The sequence below is a fragment of the Lithobates pipiens genome, unplaced genomic scaffold, assembly GCF_037356315.1.
Source record: "Lithobates pipiens isolate NorthernLeopardFrog02 unplaced genomic scaffold, aLitPip1_a1.2 Scaffold_10, whole genome shotgun sequence".
NCBI lineage: Eukaryota > Metazoa > Chordata > Amphibia > Anura > Ranidae > Lithobates > Lithobates pipiens.
Genome location: NW_027507686.1, coordinates 72,010,635 through 72,031,473, shown reverse-complemented (window position 1 = coordinate 72,031,473; position 20,839 = coordinate 72,010,635). Strand labels below are relative to the sequence as shown.

The following is a 20,839-nucleotide window of genomic DNA, read 5'->3' as shown; positions in this document are numbered from 1 at the left end:
TGACTAGTAATGCGCCACCTAGGCCTTTAACATGGATCCCGGGCCTAAATTCCCAGAGTCTGTGTGTTCTGGGGAGACACAAACCTGAATCAAAAAGACCACTTCAAGGGTCCCCCAGGCACGCACCTCCAAAAGAGTAGTGCTCCCCTAAAAGCCAGAGTCCATAGTCAGTAGGCAAGAGGCTGGCCTGCAGTCCCCTCCAAAAAACCTCTGTCCCGGGTGAGTCTGTCGCAGTCATTAATGCCGATTTAAGGCTGAAACGCATTAACTTTTCTGTGGAATAGTCAATAAAAGAAGATTTTAAAAGCATCACACAGAGTTGCAGAATTTCTATTTGAATATTTAAGCTGTATGGTCAGCTTTAGCATATGGAGAGGAGAGGGAGATAGAGAGGAGAACAGGAGGCCAAAAAGGTCTTATAAGCAGAGAACAATAGCAATCAAGTCAGGTTTTCTAACCTGCCCAATCAACTCCCATTCCCCAGCCCTGGCTAACCCACAGACATGAGACTGCTATGCAATCCACCAAAAACAATTGGATTTGGAGACCATACTTATATAGGAACCTTAATGGTCACTAATTTTACAGAAAACATGCCAATGCCTGGTCTAATATAGTTGAGACCAGAGCTAGGACGAGCCAGCAGACCTGAGAGTTCTTTTTTCAGCCTTGGGTAACCAGAGTAGCCACTTGCTGCCATGATGGAAGAAGGAGATTGACTTTCACAAATAAGGCTTGGTGCTGAGACTTTCAGTCATACTTTTACTTGGCCAGCAAAGCACAGCATGATCACAACAACTAAATTATTGTTTATTTGATATCAGTGGCAATAATCATTCCACAGACCTCAGAACAGGCACTGTTATTCTTAAGGAAAATGAATCTAATTATTTCTGCATTTCTACCCATAATCGTGTGTTTTAGTAGCTACAGCAACAGTATGATACAGTATCATATGACCATGATATTACTTCATGGGACACACGGCTGTCTGCTGGTTCACAAGCAGTCACTCCTCTACTGCTCATGATTGACCTATACTTATACTAGGATGCTTCATCAGATGTTTATATAGAATATAGGGCTGCAAAAAACGATTAATTTCATAATCGATTAGTTGGCCGATTATTGTTTCGATTAATCGGTTAATAACCTTAAAAAAGAAAAAGTGTGGTGTATAATTTAGTTAATATGTAAAGTTTAAAAAAAAAAAGGCAATTTATTCTTAAATATCTCAATGCAGTAGTAAATATAAATAACCAACTATATGGTTAGGGAGCAAAATATCTAATCCACTCTGAGAATAACAGACAGAAGAGATATACTGTATATATATATTAGAGGGGATATATACTGTATATAATATTAGGAGATACTGTATATACTGGTACTATTAGAAGAGATATACTGTATATACTATTAGAGGAGAGATATACTGTATATACTATTAGAGGCTATATACTATTAGAGGAGAGATATAATGTATATACTATTAGAGGGGATATATACTGCCTATACTATACTATAATATTAGGAGATACTGTATATACTGGTACTATTAGAAGAGATATACTGTATATACTATTAGAGGAGAGATATACTGTATATATTATTAGAGGCTATATACTATTAGAGGAGAGATATACTGTATATACTATTAGAGGAGATATATTGTATATACTATTAGAGGATATATAGTTTATATACTATTAGAGGAGAGATGTACTATTAAAGGGTCAATCTAGTAAATATCATCAGACTCATTAACTTTAACCCCATTTTGTTATTGGCCGATTAATCGATTATGGAAATAGTAATCGATTAATTTCATAATCGATTAGTTGTCGATTAATCGATTAGTTGTTTCAACCCTAATAGAATAGTTGTAATAATACAGGAATGATCATTAAAATATTGCACCTTCATTGTGATAATTAAATTGAGAAGTATAACCAACCATTTTTTCAGGCCAAGGACATTTTGCATTGGGATGTATATTAAGGGACATTAGCTACCCTAAATTAATGATGCTTCCCCCGTTGTATACTTTAAAGTGGTTGTTATCCCTTTACAACCACTTTATACTACAGGCAAGCCTATAATTAGGCTTACCTGTAGCTACACTGGATATCCCCTAAACCTGCATGGTTTATGAGATATCCCTGTATGTACCGATGTCATCGACACATGCGCACTTAATCAAACTGAAGCAACGGTAGTTGCTTCATCATGGCTCTGGCTAATCACAGCGCCGGAGTCGCGATACCTGGAAGTAACCCCCCAGGGAGATGTTGGCCGCCAGAGCGGTGAACGAGGAGCGCTGTGTGGGCTTCGATCTCAGGTAAGTAATTTATAATGAGCTAGTATGCTAGTACACCACTTTAAGACTGTTGTTATACCATACCAGACTGGCTTAACTGAGAGCAAATTGTGAGTTTATGACAAAATGTCAGGTCACCTGAAGCCAGGTGACAGATGTACGCCGTTGGGGTCCGGAGTGTACTGCTAAGGTAGTGGACGTTACGGCTGACTGCCACGGATGGAGCTCTGGGTGGTTAAGGAAAGCAGGTCCCCCGGAGCACCAACACAGATCACACTGGAAGCTATATCATGAGATTTCCCAGGGCGCGGAGTCTAAGAGCCAGCAGGTGTTCACCAGAGCCCCTAGAGCTGGGGATGGACTTTGCTGCAACTGGCTCCAGGTTGCGGCCCCCAGGGTCTCCCAGCTCACGATCAAGGTAGGTTACTGGAGGATAGAGAGGAAGAAACAGACCGTGACAACAAGGGATAGTCAGGAGATAAGCCAAAAGGTCGGGGAACGAGCAGACAGGGGTAGTCAAAGAACACGCCAAAGGTCAGGGTATGAAGCAGACAAGGATAGTCAGGAACAAGACAAGAACAGTAAACAGAATCAGAAACAGAGCACAAGGCAAGAAGCACACAGGACGCCAAACACACAATATTGATCAGCGAGGCTTGGCTACAGTGCACAGGTTAATATAGTGTTCCCTTGGGTAGAGCCATGCTTGAGGGAAGATTACTTAAGCAGACAGGGGAACAGGGGTCAGTCTCTAAGCTGAACACAACAGAGAGGTAAGCAGACAGAGATGAACATTATTGCAGACTCATGACACAAGATAGCTGTGCATATCTAAAAATAAAAGAAGCCGTGCTATAGCTGTGTAAATCTTGCAGAGCTTCCTCAACCAGCATCTTTTGCAGAAAATTGTGCCTCTGTGCAACTGTGTAAAAGAAGCCATCTTTTGCTTCAGCAAACATTCTAGGTGCCCCCTACATATTTCATGTGAGAGAGAGCTGTGCGTGATGTCATAAGCCTAAGCTTTTTAACAGACAAACAGGAAGTGGGCTGTATAAGGTATTTACTGGCAGGTTGAGTGGAAAGGTAGAATCGGATTGGTTGCTATAGTAGAAGATAGTTCTAAAATATACTAAAACATGAGGTGCAATGTCTTTCATTAAAGCAGACCTTCAGTCATTTTTAAAATTCCCATGTATTAAATCCTCTGCCCTTGTTGTTTTAACTTTGGATAGTAAGACATTTTTTTCTGCTAGTATTCATCTTATACAGCCCACTTCCTGTTTCTTGTCTGGTAAAAAGTCTAGGCTTATGACATCATACACAGCTCTCTCTCTCTCTCCCTCACACTCTTGTGAGAGATTTCCAGGAAGGGAGGGGGGCGAGTCACAAGAGGACCAATGAGAGCTGCAGGGATGCAGAGCTGGAGGTGTGCCTCTGTGTGAATCCAGTAAGTGAACAGGCAGCAGCTTCAGCTACCCACAGTTAAAATGGTTGCAGCCAGACTCAGTGGAGGGAGATTTCTGCAGCATATTTGGCAAGTACAGAATCGCAGTGTATATATAAAATAATATAAAACTTGGTTGGAGGGAAGCTTCAGAATGGCAAAGATGATTTTATTACAAATTATGATTGCAATTCCTCTTTAAGAACCATGTATGTACATAATAGCATATTGACAAATGTACTTATGCAGATATCAATTACTTTATATGTCGTAGGATCATGGTTTGTGCGCAGATTTCCACCCTAATGGAAGAGAAGCCTGTGTGGGTCTGAGCACAGGAAAGTAAGACTGTCATCACATTTCCAATTTATTTTACAAATCTACTGTGTATCTTTCTTAGTTCTGTTCTTATTATCTACTCCTCTTCAAGGTATCAAAACACAGGTATAGAAATTCCAGCATTTTGATATTCACCACATCAAAGAATGATGATTCCTTACATCTGGCCCACCATGGTCCTACAGTGGGTGGAAGGGGCAACCCTGAGCTCAATTCAAGAGTGTTTTTCTATTTGCCTTTATAACATTAATAGAAACATAATGGTATTTTTTCACAGTCACACCATCTGTCCGTGTTCATCGATCCGCTCTGCAAATGGATAGAAAAATAGGATTTTCCTCCGTCTGCAGAATCGGACAATAGCGGAGGTGGACGATATCGGGTGTCAGCAGATGTTCATCCGCTGTCACCCGCTATCCCATAGAGATGCATGTATGTCTGTATTTCATCTGAAAACGGATGCATGTGTTAAAGGGGCATAACAGTTTTGTAGTTATAGAAACTGAGAGTGGGTGAACTGCAACTGCACTCTACACTATTGCAACAATAAAAGCAAACAGCCTGTGCCAGGACAGCAGAATGAGGACCTGCCAGGCGCAGGCAGTGTATAAGTCTAGAATCTTTTACTATACAAGGGAATGAATTACTTGATTAGCAACTGGTATGCTGTCTCTGGAAGCACTGCTATCCTAGGCATGGTCTTGAGGCGTCGGCAGTAAAGAGCTGCTATTTTTACCGACGCTTTACCGTAGTTTCTTCTGAGGTTTTCGGCCACTAGCGGGGTGCTTTTAAACCCCCGCTAGGCCCCTGGGCCCTGTCATTGTTGTGGGGCCCAAAGCAGCTGCCTCATACTTGCCAACTATCCTGGTTTAAATTCCCTCATCCTTTGAGGGTTTTAGTCCTGGGCTGTGTCCCAATATCTGTGTGAAGTGCTGCTACTAATGCTGCCCAGCTCTGCCCTATTGTTGTGTAAAGATGACTCACCTGCAGACCCTGTGTTTACATGTAAATTACCGACATTCATATGTAAATAGGGGCAGCCGACGGCATTGATATGCATATCATGCCACCCTGAGGTCATATCCACAGTAATCTCTAGCAACCAATAAACAAGCAGAAATCATGTGCTGTAACCTCTAGCAACCAGCCAGTGAGCGGTAATGATACACTGTAACCTCTAGCAACCAATTGCAATAGCTGCCTGATCGGATTCAGTGAACTTATTTTGAGTCTGACTGCTATTTATTGTATGTCTCAGAGCAGGCGGAGAGCAAAACTGCATGGCGGGCCCCAAGAAAAGTTTTACCCTGGGTCCAATCAATATTAAAGATGGCCCTGACCGCAGCGACGCTTTGCCGGTGGTTCAGCGGCACTGCCCATTCATTTCAATGGGCAGTTGCACTTTAGGAGCGATGTATACACTGCACCTTCACCACTCCAAAGATGCTGCTTGCAGCAGTTTTTTTTAACGTCCTGCCAGCGCATCGCCTCAGTGTGAAAGCACCCTGGCTTTCACACTGAGACTGCAGGGGAGACGTTTTTCAGGTGCTTTACAGGCGCTATTTTTAGCCCAAAAGTGCTTGAAAAATGCCTCAGTGTGAAAGGGGTCTTAAAGTAGAACTAAAGACATCATTTTTTATTTTTTTTATTTTGAATAGCGTAAGGGAAGGTTGTAACCCTTGTCGCTTATTTTTTTGTTTTGCCATCTGTCCTATTGGGGAAATTTCACTTCACTTCTTTCTCCATAGTCAAAACAGGAAGTGAGAGGGAATCCCTCCAAAGTTAGGGATACTCTTCTCACCAGAACTAGTGTTGCCATTGGAAAATTTCTCCCCGTTACTGTTATGAGACCCAAAAGAGATTTTCTTATACTTTTACTTTCAATGATAATGGTAAACTGGTTACACAGAGATGGTGAATCTCCCTAATAAGCGAATAGACAGCAATAACAACCTGACAGGTGTCTTAATCCATCTCCACTCTATTCAAAACAACACTTTTAGTTATACTTTATGAAATGTGTCCGTACTTCATAGTGATATCACTGTTGTACATGTCTTTACAGGTGGCTGGTGGTGGACACGCATTCTCACAGTATTCTGTCTGTGCACTCTGATGGGAATGAACAGCTCTCTGTGGTCAGGTACTCACCAGGTGAGGAACTAAGATACCAGTAGTCATAAGCAAGGTTAGGCAGCCCATACATGCTTAATGTTTTTCTTCATTCAATCAACAGGTTGAAAAGATCCAATTGCTATATCCCTGCTCTCAGAATACATTGATCAGTGCTGTAGGCTATAGCAGGCAGCACTGATCGATCAGAAAACACCCAACAGGCTGGTTGTACAGGAACTGATTGGTAGATTGACTTCTGTACAACCAGCCTGCCCATACACAGATCAACATTCAGCTAGGAATTTTGATCCATGTATGGCCAGCTTTAGATTTTTCTTCAAAAAAACATTTTCATATCTACTCCTTATTGTAGTCATCTCCTTGCCCACATTGTAAGTCTGATTTTAACCTCCTTTTCTTCTGCTTTTATCTATTTCACTCCAAAGATGGGAGTTACCTGGCTATTGGATCCCATGACAACGTCATCTACATATACAGCACAGGACACAAAGATCGCAAGGGTGACTATTCAAGAGACAGCTCATTAGAAGAAAAAGACTCGCAAGAGGAGGGAGAAAGCCCTAAAGGCGAAGGGGATAATAATGTGTCTGACAGAGTACAGCGGTACATACGATATGGAAAATGCATGGTGAGGGATAACTAGCTTTTAACTGAATAGTGTATACATCTTACCAAATGCTTTAAAGGGGTTGTAAAGGTAAGTTTTTTTTTTTTGTTTTTTTTTTAAATAACAAACATGTTATACTTACCAGCACTGTGCAGCTCGTTTTGCACAGAGTGGCCCCGAACCTGCTCTTCTGGGGTCCCTCCGCTCTCTGTCTCGGCATCCTCTATAGGATGCATTAAGGTGAAAAAACACAAACCTTTACAACCCCTTTAAGCCTAGTACACACCACTTGAATAAAAAAAAACGAACAGTTCAGGTCGAAGCCGCTATACTAACAATCTGATGTTAGTATAGCGATCGCCCCTGCGGTTCTATTGTGTTCCACCAGAACACACTCCGGTCAGCGCTCTCAGCCATTGGGAACCGAAGGGAACTGGTCAGCAGACCTTTTTCGGTCATGAGCCTTCAACAGAAGCCGGCTTCTATTGGACCTCCTGCCATACACACGGGCCAAATGTCAACCGTTTTCTATTGAACCAGCCTATGCCGCCCAACATTCAGCCCACGTGAACTAAGCTTTAGGCTGCATTATGTAAAATGCACTTTATACTAGAGCTGCACGATTAATCACCAAGAATCATTATCGCAATTTTTTCCCCGTTACGATCTTGACAAAGGTGTTTCACGATTCTTGCTTTGCAAAGAATTCTCTCTGCTCTTCTGAAGCCACAGCCGTCAAAAGACAGGAAGAAAAAAAAACAGGCAGTCAACACGCAGATTAACCAGGCTTACCTACAAACATGAGTGATATAAACTATTCACTTGCATTCAATAGCATTTACTTAATTTCAGTAAAAGTTCATCATAAAACTGAATGTTCAACTATAAATAAAATATAATAAAATTTATATTTAAAAAAAAAACAACAGGCAGTCTGCCAAGAATTACAACATTCTTTAGCAGTGGAACTTTAAAGCGGGATTCCGCTGGCGTTTTTTTTTTTTTTTACCTGTGTCACTGGTGGGCGATTCCTACGGTGTCTTAGCAGTCACGATCGGCGTCTTTTTAACCCCTGGCGTGACGATTTCATTGCTAAGGAAAACTTTTAAAAAAGCAGTCCGGCGGTTTCCATTTTCACTGTGGGCGTTTGAAGCCCACAGGCATTTACTTCCTGGATGCGATGACGCTGAGCTCCCAGCATCCACTGCTCCATCTCGCACATGCTCATTGTGTGTTCTCTTTGTTTTCCTTCCTCTTGCCTCCTGTGCTATAGTGGTAATGGCAGATAGAGCTGCCTGCCCACTTTCAAAATGGCAATTTCGGACACGCCCTCGTCACGTGACCGGCATCCTCCTTCCGAAATCTCACGAGATTTCGTCATGACTGTGTCCCCCACTGATTCCTGGGAAATAGCTAAAAAAGTTCCCAGGGACCATTGCGAAGCCGATAAACACGCCTACTCCCACGGGAGGAGAGCCCGGAAGTCGGCATAAACATTAAAAATAAAAGGTAAATACTGCATATTATTTTATTTCAATGGTCATAACTGCATCTATGTTCCAAAGCCATTTGAATAAGATGAACTTGCAATTTTCTGTACAAAACCGCTTTAAGTATAAACATTGTAACAATTTGTCAAAGGAATAGACTTTGTGTGTAAATGAGGAAAGTTTAACCACTTAAACACTAAACCTTTTTCTGACATTTTGTTGGTTTCAAGTTAAAAATATTTTTTATTTTTTTTTGCTAGAAAGTACTTAGAACCCCCCAAACAATATATATATTTTTTAGTAGAGACCCTAGAGAATAAAATTGTGGTAGTTGCAATATTGTATGTCACACTGTATTTGCGCAGCGGTCTTTCAAATGCAATTATTTAGGAAAAAATTACTTTAATGAATTAAAAAAAAACTAACCAGTAAAGTTAGACCAATTTCTTTTGTATAATGTGAAAGATTTTACATTGCAAGAATCGTGTTCTTTTTATTCTAAGCAAAAAAAATTGTGATTCTCATTTTGGCCAGAATCGTGCAGCTCTACTTTATACGCATCGCACCTAACGCACCTAACTAAGGCACAAATGTAGCCTTAGTCCCACCTGCATACATGTTTAAGTGTAAAATACCTTTTTAAAATCAGGTGTTACAGTTCCAGTTACAGTATATACAGACACTTTCAGATATCGCTTTTAGAAGAATAATAACATTTTAAGCTCAGTGACCTTATTTGTTACATTTTTACACTAAAAAACATTTGACCAAGCATTGATACTATATTACCTATTTCAGAAACATAACCTTAGCTTCACACAGGGGCGGATCCAGTGTCTAGTCTCGGGAGGGACACTGCTATAAAATATGTTTTTTTGTGGGCAATTTATATGGGAAATGGCTGGTATTGGCGCTTCAATCATTATGGTACCATGGTTGTTATGGTGTCAGGATGATTGAAGCGCATAATTTCTATTATTACATTGTAATATAAAATTAAATGGTTCAACTCACCATAATGCAGAATCAGTGGGAGCCCTGAGGGTGTCACCTGCCACATATTATGGATTGTCACTTGCCATGTCATCTGTCACCAGGGCAGGACTTACCATTGGGCTTGACTGGGCTCAAGCCCATGGGCCCAGCCCAATAGGGGGCCCCGCCGAGATACTTAGCCAAGTGTACTTGGCTCGGCTCCGCTCATAGTCACGCCCAGTCCCGCCCTATGATGGACATAACACAGGGACTGGGCGTGACTGTGAGCCGAGCCGAGTACACTCGGCTACTCTCGGCTCCACTTGGGACTGCAAAAGGACCCGAGAACCGCCGAGAGGATCCAAGAGCCACCGAGATACAGAGGACTGTATCTGGGTGGCGCCATTTTTAAACTTCAAGACTGCAATGACAAGGCTGCAAATGACACTGGACAAGGCTGCAGATGGATGGGCAAGGCTGCAGATGGACACTGATAAGGCTGCATTGATGGGCATTTAAATGTGAGATTTTCCTTAAACTTCCCTCCTAAAAGTTTTTTTCCTTAAAATTCCCTCCTAAACTTGGGGTGCATGTTATACACCAGTGCGTTTTATACGCTGATAAATAAGGTAATATATAGAGCAAGGATCCTCAAACTACGGCCCTCCAGCTGTTGCGGAACTACTTATCCCACGAGGCATTGTAAAACTCTGAAATTCACAGACATGAACTAGGCATGATGGGAATTGTAGTTCCTGAACAACTGGAGGGCCATAGTTTGAAGACCCCTGATATAGAGGGTAGGGCCCGAAAGTGACTCAAGCCCAGGGGCCCCCAACCACCGTAAGTCCTGCCCTGCCTGCCACATATTACGGATTGTCACTTGCCATGTCACCTGCCACACATTGTGGATTGTCACTTGCCACGTCACCTGCCACACATTGTGCATTGTCACTTGCCACATTGCCTGCCACATATTACGGATTGTCCCTTGCCACGTCACCTGCCACACATTGTGGATTGTCACTTGCCACGTCACCTGCCACACATTGCGGATTGTCACTTGCCACAAACCTGCCACACATTGCGGATTGTCATTTGCCACGTCGCCTGTCACACATTACAGAATGTCACTTGCCACACATTGCGTATTGTTACTTGCCACGTCGCCTGCCACACATTGCAGATTGTCACCTACTGTTTCACTTTTCTGCTAAGGGGGTCTTTTGCCGTGTCCCAGAGTGAAGTTAGACAGCAGAGAGTGTGATGTAATCTCTCTGCTGCACACAGCTTCCCGCACAGTGAGGGCAGAACTGGAGGGAAGGAGGGCAGTGAGAGATGTCATCTCCCTGCTCCCCTGCCTGCTAGCTTCCCGATTGGCCAACAACACTCAGCACACTGTCACCCGCGGAACCAGCTGCAGAACTGGCCACGCTGTCACCCGCTGTCACACGCCGGCCATATTCATCCGCAATTCTCGGAGGGGGCAATTGCCCCCCCCCCCCCCCCCGTTCCGCCCCCGGCTTCACAGCTTCTGTTAAAATAAAATAAAATAAAAATCAAGCAAACAAACTAGCAATCCAACTGTTAAAACAAGCTTCTGTTGTTTCCTTTTTATTCTTGCTTAAGTCAGTGTAAAGAACACAATCCATTTATTGTGTTATATCATCTGAATTATTCATCCAGTTTACTATAGCACCACTAAAACTTTTCTTTCTTCTCATAATTATAGGGCCATTCTAGCTTCATAACACATTTGGACTGGTCAAAGGATGGGAAATATATAATGTCAAACTCTGGTGACTATGAGATTCTTTACTGTAAGTATTATTCATTGTGTGTTTCTTATGTTGTATTATCATATATCACATATTAGGTGAAGAATTTGTGTGTGGATCAAAGTGCAACTGGAAACTACCCAAATTTGTTTCAAAGACTGTAGCCAAAACTTGGTTTTAAGTTTCTTGCCAGCCTTTGTTTCTTGCAACTCATCCCTATTGTTTGTGGCCAGACATAAGATCTGTTTGGTCTCTTTTCTTTCTTTTCTCTTTAGCTGGCTATACAATAGTAGATTTTTCAAAGGAACGTTTATACTAAAATTCATATGAACATTTGTATAAAAATTCTGTACATTTGATGGCTTGACAATTGTCATTCAAAGGACTTCAAAGTAACTTTGCTTTTAACATTAGATCTTTCAATGAAATTACTTTTTCTTACGAAAACCGTGTACCATGTTAGAATTTGTTTGTTTGAGAAAATTTTGGCACCCTTTCCTTTTTTGTATTGTCTTGTCACTGCAGTAAAAAAACAACGTTGATTTGACCCCAGTAAAGATTAGAAATTGAACAAAAAAATTGCGAACAAAATTCTACTAGTGTATGACGTTTCCTGAGGAAGCAAAGTTAGGCTCCCACACCTAGCTAGCTGCACCAACTTACCAATGCAGGTTCCCGAAGGTATGGACACTGAGAACCAACCTAGGAATAGAAATATTGTATGCCTGTGTTTTTCTTTTGGTGTTAATACAAGAATGAGGCAGCTGGGGACAAAGTCCTACCTTGCCTTGTCATACTAATGATCTTAGACAAAACCAAACCTATTAGAATTAACGGTTGCTTACTACACAAATACATGACAATTGCATCAAGAAGGTGATGGTTGCATGGTAGCAGGTGCAGTTAGCTAATTTGCCACTAGGTGGCTCTGTTCCAAAATAATGTGGTAATAGCGAATTATGTAAGTGGGTGTTAGGTCCCCTTTTAGACAAAATCTTCCTGTAGTGATATAATGGGTGGAGTAAGTGACCATTAGGGATGGCCGAACAGTTCACCCAGCGGTCGTTTCGCTGCGAATTTCGGCTGTTCGCGGCCCGCCAGTTCGGCGGACTATTGGCGCCGTTCGCCCGGCGGACTTTCGTGTTTTTACTGTGTAAAGGAACTTTGACCTGATGACACATCCATCATGGGGTACAGGACAGCCAATTGAGACATTACAGCACATGGACACTTGGACATTCCCCCTAACTTATAAATACACCCGATCCAGTGGCCATTTTACATTCTTTCTTCTGTCACTATAGGGAAAGGTTGCTGTTTGGAGCAGGGAGAGATAAACCACTAGCTATTTGGTACACAAAAGTTCTTTTCAGGACTGGTATAGGTGTTAGGTGTATATAGGTTTGCTGTGCTACTGATTGTTGCAGCAGCCTGAGTGTCTTTTGTCAGTTTAGATAAAGGGACAGAGCGCTGTGTGCTGCTATTTTAGGGACAGCCAGATTAGTCATCATCATTAGCTGTTACTATCAGGTCCACAAAAGTGCTATTCGAGTAACCAGTAATTGTTCTAGTCTCCTCTGTTTTGCCAGTTTGTATAGGGACAGGAAGGAAGCAGTGTGTCAGGCAGTGAGGGTCAGTTTAACCACTTCCCGACCGCCGCACGACGATGTACGTCGACAGCATGGCACGGGCAGGCATATGGGCGTACATGTACGTCCCTGCCCTCCCGCGGGTCGGGGGCCCAATCGGGCCCCCGCCCGGTCCCTGCGGCGGTCGGTATCCGTGCAGGAGCGATCGGTGATGAGGAGGCGGCCATTCATTCATGGCCACCCCCTCGCGATCGCTCCTGACGAATGGGAGTGAAGCATTGCATCACTTCCTCTCCTGTAATGTAAACACAGGAGAGGAAGTGATGTAATCTCTCCTCCGTGTCGGTATTTTTCGTTCCGGCACCAAGGAGAGAGCATCAGTGAGTTGCACAAGCACTACACTACACAGTAGAACATGCCAGGCACACTCACACCCCCCCTTTACCCCCCGATCACCCCCCCAATTACCCCTGCCCCCCCAGTCACAGTGACACCAATGCATTTTTTTTTTTTTTTGCATTGGTGTCATTTGTGACTGTAATAACTGTTAGGGCAGTTAGGGTTAGCCCCTTTAGTTCTAATGTACCCCCCTAACCCCCCCAATAAAGGTTTAACCCCGTGATCACCCCCCGTCGCCAGTGTCACTAAGGCTGGGTTCACATTGCAGCGGTTTATGAGAACGGATGTGATTCGCACCGCACTGCAGTGCAAATCACATCCGATCTCTGCGATTCGAGTTCAGCCATTCGCCGCACCCGCCGCAAATTCGCACGGGACCCTTTTTTTGGTCCGCAGCAGAATCGGATCGCATGGGTGTTCACACCATGCGATCCGAGTTTGCAGATCGCACTGCGATATGCGAACTGATCTGGGGGTGTCATTAACATTTCACTGGCACTCCTAGCAGTTCGCATAGGGCAGTGTGAACTGCCCCCGGGAGGCATGCGATGCGGGAACCCGCCGCGGATTCGTGGCGTTCCCGCATCGCTCCAGTGTGAACCCAGCCTAATAAGCAATCATTTTTCTGATCGCTGTATTAGTGTCACAGGTGACGCTAGTTAGGCAGGTAGGTATTTAGGTTCGCCGCAGCTTTTTATAGCGCCAGGGACCCCCATATACTACCGCATAAAGCCCCCTGATTGCCCCCTAGTTAACCCTTTCACCAGTGATCACCATATAACTGTTACAGGTGACGCTCGTTGGTTAGTTATTTTTTTATAGTTTCAGGGCACCCGCCATTTATTACCTAATAAAGGTTTAACCCCCTGATCACCCGGCGGGTGTCATTTGTTACTGTAATAACTGTTAGGGCAGTTAGGGTTAGCCCCCTTTAGTTCTAAGGTACCCCCCTAACCCCCCCAATAAAGGTTTAACCCCGTGATCACCCCCCGTCGCCAGTGTCACTAAGGCTGGGTTCACATTGCAGCGGTTTATGAGAACGGATGTGATTCGCACTGCACTGCAGTGCAAATCACATCCGATCTCTGTGCGATTCGAGTTCAGCCATACAGATAGTATGGCTGAATTCGCGTTGCACCCGCCGCACCCGCCGCAAACTCGCACGGGACCCTTTTTTTGGTCCGCATCAGAATCGGATCACATGGGTGTTCACACCATGCGATCCGAGTTTGCAGATCGCACTGCGATATGCGAACTGATCTGGGGGTGCCATTAACATTTCACTGACACTCCCAGCAGTTCGCATAGGGCAGTGTGAACTGCCGCCGGGAGGCATGCGATGCGGGAACCCGCCGCGGATTCGTGGTGTTCCCGCATCGCTCCAGTGTGAACCCAGCCTAATAAGCGATCGTTTTTCTGATCGCTGTATTAGTGTCACAGGTGACGCTAGTTAGGCAGGTAGGTATTTAGATTCGCCGCAGCTTTTTATAGCGCCAGGGACCCCCATATACTACCTCATAAAGCCCCCTGATTGCCCCCTAGTTAACCCTTTCACCAGTGATCACCATATACCTGTTACAGGTGACGCTGGTTGGTTAGTTATTTTTTTACAGTTTCAGGGCACCCGCCATTTATTACCTAGTCTCACTAGTGTACCCGAAAATTTAGGGGTGTCTACTTTCCAAAATGGGGTCATTTGGGGGGGATTTGTGCCATCTTGGCATTTTATGGCCTTCAAAACTGTAACGCCCTTAGAAAGCCTGAAGGCGGTGCTTGGTTCTCGGGGCCCCGTATGCGGCTAGGCTCCCAAAAAGTCCCACATATGTGGTATCCCCATACTCAGGAGAAGCAGCAGAATTTATTTTGGGGTGTCATTTCACATATGCCCATGGCATGCGTGAGCAATATATCATTTAGTGACAACTTTGTGTAAAAAAAAAAAAAAAAAAAGTTTGTAATTTTCCCGCAACTTGTGGCAAAATATAAAATATTCCATGGACTCAACATGCCTCTCAGCAAATAGCTTGGGGTGTCTACTTTCTAAAATGGGGTCATTTGTGGGGGTTTTGTGCCATCTTGGCATTTTATGGCCTTCAAAACTGTAATAGGTAGTGAGAAGTGAAATCAAAAATTTACGCCCTTAGAAAGCCTGAAGGCGGTGCTTGGTTTTCGGGGCCCCGTACGCGGCTAGGCTCCCAAAAAGTACCACATATGTGGTATCCCCGTACTCAGGAGAAGCAGCAGAATTTATTTTGGGGTGTCATTTCACATATGCCCATGGCATGTGTGAGCAATATATCATTTAATGACAACTTTGTGTAAAAAAAAAAAAAAAATTTTTGTCATTATTCAATCGCTTGAGGCAAAAAAATAAAATATTCAATGGGCTCAACATGCCACTTATCAATTTCCTTAGGGGGTCTACTTTCCAAAATGGGGTCATTTGGGGGGGGTTTTGTACTGCCCTGCCATTTTAGCACCTCAAGAATTGAGATAGGCAGTCGTAAACTAAAAGCTGCGTAAATTCCAGAAAACGTACCTTAGTTTGTAGATGTGACAACTTTTGCGCAAACCAATAAATATACAGTTATTGACTTTTTTTTTACCAAAGACATGTGGCTGAATACATTTTGGCCTAAATGTATGACTAAAATTGAGTTTATTGGATTTTTCTAATAACAAAAAGTAGAAAATATCATTTTTTTTCAAAATTTGCGGTATTTTTACGTTTATATCACAAAAAATAAAAATCGCAGAGTCAGTCAAATACCTTTAAAAGAAAGCTCTATTTGTGGGAAGAAAAGGACGCAAATTTCGTTTGGGTACAACATTGCATGACCGCGCAATTACCAGTTAAAGCAGCGCAGTGCCAAAGTGTAAAAAGACCTCTGGTCATTTACCAGCAAAATGGTCCGGTCTGAAAGTGGTTAAACAGTTGCTGTTACTATTAGTTCCACAAAGGTTCTTTTCAGGACTGGTATCAGTGGTATGGTAAAAGGCTTGTACACGTATAATATTCTTTCTACCAAATATAGAAAGAATATTATACTTGACTGCTGCCCTTCTGCTGCAGTCTGCTAATCATTCACAACTCACTTGTTCCACAAAGCTCTTTATCAGGACTGGTAACTTGGTCTGTGTAGGGTGCTACAGTACATAGGGTTGAGTGAGGTACAGTCTGCTGTTCTGTAAGGACTGGTATCAGTCCACAATAGATAGGGTTGAGGTGCACCACTGCTGACCGCTGCCCTATACTGCAGCAGTCCTTCAGCAGTATAGGGACTGACGTACAGTCTGCTAATCAGTCACACACAACCTACTTGGTCCACAAAGGTCCTTAAAAAGACTGGTATCTTGGTGAAGGGTGCTACAGTACATAGGGTTGAGTGAGGGACAGTCTGCTGTTCTGTAAGGACCGGTATCGGTCCACAATAGATAGGGTTGAGGTGCACCACTGCTGACCGCTGCCCTATACTGCAGCAGTCCTTCAGCAGTATAGGGACTGACGTACAGTCTGCTAATCAGTCACACACAACCTACTTGGTCCACAAAGGTCCTTATAAGGACTGGTAACTTGGTGAAGGGTGCTACAGTACATAGGGTTGAGTGAGGGACAGTCTGCTGTTCTGTAAGGACCGGTATCGGTCCACAATAGATAGGGTTGAAGTGCACCACTGCTGACCGCTGCCCTATACTGCAGCAGTCCTTCAGCAGTATAGGGACTGATGTACAGTCTGCTAATCAGTCACACACAACCTACTTGGTCCACAAAGGTCCTTATAAGGACTGGTAACTTGGTGAAGGGTCACCACCTGTCCCTGTGCTGTGCTGATTTTCTCCTGGGCCTGCTTATTATGAGGGGATCACACCATCCCTGTGCTGTGCTGACTTACTCCTGGGGGTTCTTATTATGAGGGGATCACACCATCCCTGTGCTGTGCTGATTTTCTCCTGGGCCTGCTTATTATGAGGGGATCACACCATCCCTGTGCTGTGCTGACTTCCTCCTGGGGGTTCTTATTATGAGGGGATCACACCATCCCTGTGCTGTGCTGATTTTCTCCTGGGCCTGCTTATTATGAGGGGATCACACCATCCCTGTGCTGTGCTGACTTCCTCCTGAGGGTTCTTATTATGAGGGGATCACACCATCCCTGTGCTGTGCTGATTTTCTCCTGGGCCTGCTTATTATGAGGGGATCACACCATCCCTGTGCTGTGCTGACTTACTCCTGGGGGTTCTTATTATGAGGGGATCACACCATCCCTGTGCTGTGCTGACTTACTCCTGGGGGTTCTTATTATGAGGGATCACACCATCCCTGGCTGTGCTGATTTTCTCCTGGGCCTGCTTATTATGAGGGGATCACACCATCCCTGTGCTGTGCTGACTTACTCCTGGGGGTTCTTATTATGAGGGGATCACACCATCCCTGGCTGTGCTGATTTTCTCCTGGGCCTACTTATTATGAGGGGATCACACCATCCCTGTGCTGTGCTGATTTTCTCCTGGGCCTGCTTATTATGAGGGGATCACACCATCCCTGTGCTGTGCTGACTTACTCCTGGGGGTTCTTATTATGAGGGGATCACACCATCCCTGTGCTGTGCTGACTTCCTCCTGGGGGTTCTTATTATGAGGGGATCACACCATCCCTGGCTGTGCTGATTTTCTCCTGGGCCTGCTTATTATGAGGGGATCACACCATCCCTGTGCTGTGCTGATTTTCTCCTGGGCCTGCTTATTATGAGGGGATCACACCATCCCTGTGCTGTGCTGACTTCCTCCTGGGGGTTCTTATTATGAGGGGATCACACCATCCCTGTGCTGTGCTGATTTTCTCCTGGGCCTGCTTATTATGAGGGGATCACACCATCCCTGTGCTGTGCTGACTTACTCCTGGGGGTTCTTATTATGAGGGGATCACACCATCCCTGGCTGTGCTGATTTTCTCCTGGGCCTACTTATTATGAGGGGATCACACCATCCCTGTGCTGTGCTGATTTTCTCCTGGGCCTGCTTATTATGAGGGGATCACACCATCCCTGTGCTGTGCTGATTTTCTCCTGGGCCTGCTTATTATGAGGGGATCACACCATCCCTGTGCTGTGCTGACTTACTCCTGGGGGTTCTTATTATGAGGGGATCACACCATCCCTGTGCTGTGCTGACTTCCTCCTGGGGGTTCTTATTATGAGGGGATCACACCATCCCTGGCTGTGCTGATTTTCTCCTGGGCCTGCTTATTATGAGGGGATCACACCATCCCTGTGCTGTGCTGATTTTCTCCTGGGCCTGCTTATTATGAGGGGATCACACCATCCCTGTGCTGTGCTGACTTCCTCCTGGGGGTTCTTATTATGAGGGGATCACACCATCCCTGTGCTGTGCTGATTTTCTCCTGGGCCTGCTTATTATGAGGGGATCACACCATCCCTGTGCTGTGCTGACTTACTCCTGGGGGTTCTTATTATGAGGGGATCACACCATCCCTGGCTGTGCTGATTTTCTCCTGGGCCTACTTATTATGAGGGGATCACACCATCCCTGTGCTGTGCTGATTTTCTCCTGGGCCTGCTTATTATGAGGGGGATCACACCATCCCTGTGCTGTGCTGATTTTCTCCTGGGCCTGCTTATTATGAGGGGATCACACCATCCCTGTGCTGTGCTGACTTACTCCTGGGGGTTCTTATTATGAGGGGATCACACCATCCCTGTGCTGTGCTGACTTCCTCCTGGGGGTTCTTATTATGAGGGGATCACACCATCCCTGGCTGTGCTGATTTTCTCCTGGGCCTGCTTATTATGAGGGGATCACACCATCCCTGTGCTGTGCTGATTTTCTCCTGGGCCTGCTTATTATGAGGGGATCACACCATCCCTGTGCTGTGCTGACTTGCTCCTGGGGGTTCTTATTATGAGGGGATCACACCATCCCTGTGCTGTGCTGATTTTCTCCTGGGCCTGCTTATTATGAGGGGATCACACCATCCCTGTGCTGTGCTGACTTACTCCTGGGGGTTCTTATTATGAGGGGATCACACCATCCCTGTGCTGATTTTCTCCTGGGCCTGCTTATTATGAGGGGATCACGCCATCCCTGTGCTGTGCTGACTTACTCCTGGGGGTTCTTATTATGAGGGGATCACACCATCCCTGGCTGTGCTGATTTTCTCCTGGGCCTGCTTATTATGAGGGGATCACACCATCCCTGTGCTGTGCTGACTTACTCCTGGGGGTTCTTATTATGAGGGGATCACACCATCCCTGGCTGTGCTGATTTTCTCCTGGGCCTGCTTATTATGAGGGGATCACACCATCCCTGTGCTGTGCTGATTTTCTCCTGGGCCTGCTTATTATGAGGGGATCACACCATCCCTGTGCTGTGCTGACTTCCTCCTGGGGGTTCTTATTATGAGGGGATCACACCATCCCTGTGCTGTGCTGATTTTCTCCTGGGCCTGCTTATTATGAGGGGATCACACCATCCCTGTGCTGTGCTGACTTCCTCCTGAGGGTTCTTATTATGAGGGGATCACACCATCCCTGTGCTGTGCTGATTTTCTCCTGGGCCTGCTTATTATGAGGGGATCACACCATCCCTGTGCTGTGCTGACTTACTCCTGGGGGTTCTTATTATGAGGGGATCACACCATCCCTGTGCTGTGCTGACTTACTCCTGGGGGTTCTTATTATGAGGGATCACACCATCCCTGGCTGTGCTGATTTTCTCCTGGGCCTGCTTATTATGAGGGGATCACACCATCCCTGTGCTGTGCTGACTTACTCCTGGGGGTTCTTATTATGAGGGGATCACACCATCCCTGGCTGTGCTGATTTTCTCCTGGGCCTACTTATTATGAGGGGATCACACCATCCCTGTGCTGTGCTGATTTTCTCCTGGGCCTGCTTATTATGAGGGGATCACACCATCCCTGTGCTGTGCTGACTTACTCCTGGGGGTTCTTATTATGAGGGGATCACACCATCCCTGTGCTGTGCTGACTTCCTCCTGGGGGTTCTTATTATGAGGGGATCACACCATCCCTGGCTGTGCTGATTTTCTCCTGGGCCTGCTTATTATGAGGGGATCACACCATCCCTGTGCTGTGCTGATTTTCTCCTGGGCCTGCTTATTATGAGGGGATCACACCATCCCTGTGCTGTGCTGACTTCCTCCTGGGGGTTCTTATTATGAGGGGATCACACCATCCCTGTGCTGTGCTGATTTTCTCCTGGGCCTGCTTATTATGAGGGGATCACACCATCCCTGTGCTGTGCTGACTTACTCCTGGGGGTTCTTATTATGAGGGGATCACACCATCCCTGGCTGTGCTGATTTTCTCCTGGGCCTACTTATTATGAGGGGATCACACCATCCCTGTGCTGTGCTGATTTTCTCCTGGGCCTGCTTATTATGAGGGGATCACACCATCCCTGTGCTGTGCTGATTTTCTCCTGGGCCTGCTTATTATGAGGGGATCACACCATCCCTGTGCTGTGCTGACTTACTCCTGGGGGTTCTTATTATGAGGGGATCACACCATCCCTGTGCTGTGCTGACTTCCTCCTGGGGGTTCTTATTATGAGGGGATCACACCATCCCTGGCTGTGCTGATTTTCTCCTGGGCCTGCTTATTATGAGGGGATCACACCATCCCTGTGCTGTGCTGATTTTCTCCTGGGCCTGCTTATTATGAGGGGATCACACCATCCCTGTGCTGTGCTGACTTGCTCCTGGGGGTTCTTATTATGAGGGG

At 45.0% G+C, this 20,839-nt stretch overlaps 1 protein-coding gene across 2 annotated transcripts in view; it reads left to right on the top strand.

The window, feature by feature from the left end:
• EML3 (EMAP like 3) overlaps nucleotides 1-20,839 on the top strand; it is a 194,898-nt gene that overhangs the window by 146,952 nt on the left and 27,107 nt on the right. For both annotated transcript variants that reach the window (XM_077455852.1, XM_077455850.1), the window contains 4 exons: nucleotides 4,039-4,106; nucleotides 6,169-6,257; nucleotides 6,665-6,867; nucleotides 11,044-11,131. In XM_077455852.1, the coding sequence (XP_077311978.1) occupies nucleotides 4,039-4,106; nucleotides 6,169-6,257; nucleotides 6,665-6,867; nucleotides 11,044-11,131 (448 nt within the window). The remainder of the gene's footprint in view (nucleotides 1-4,038; nucleotides 4,107-6,168; nucleotides 6,258-6,664; nucleotides 6,868-11,043; nucleotides 11,132-20,839) is intronic.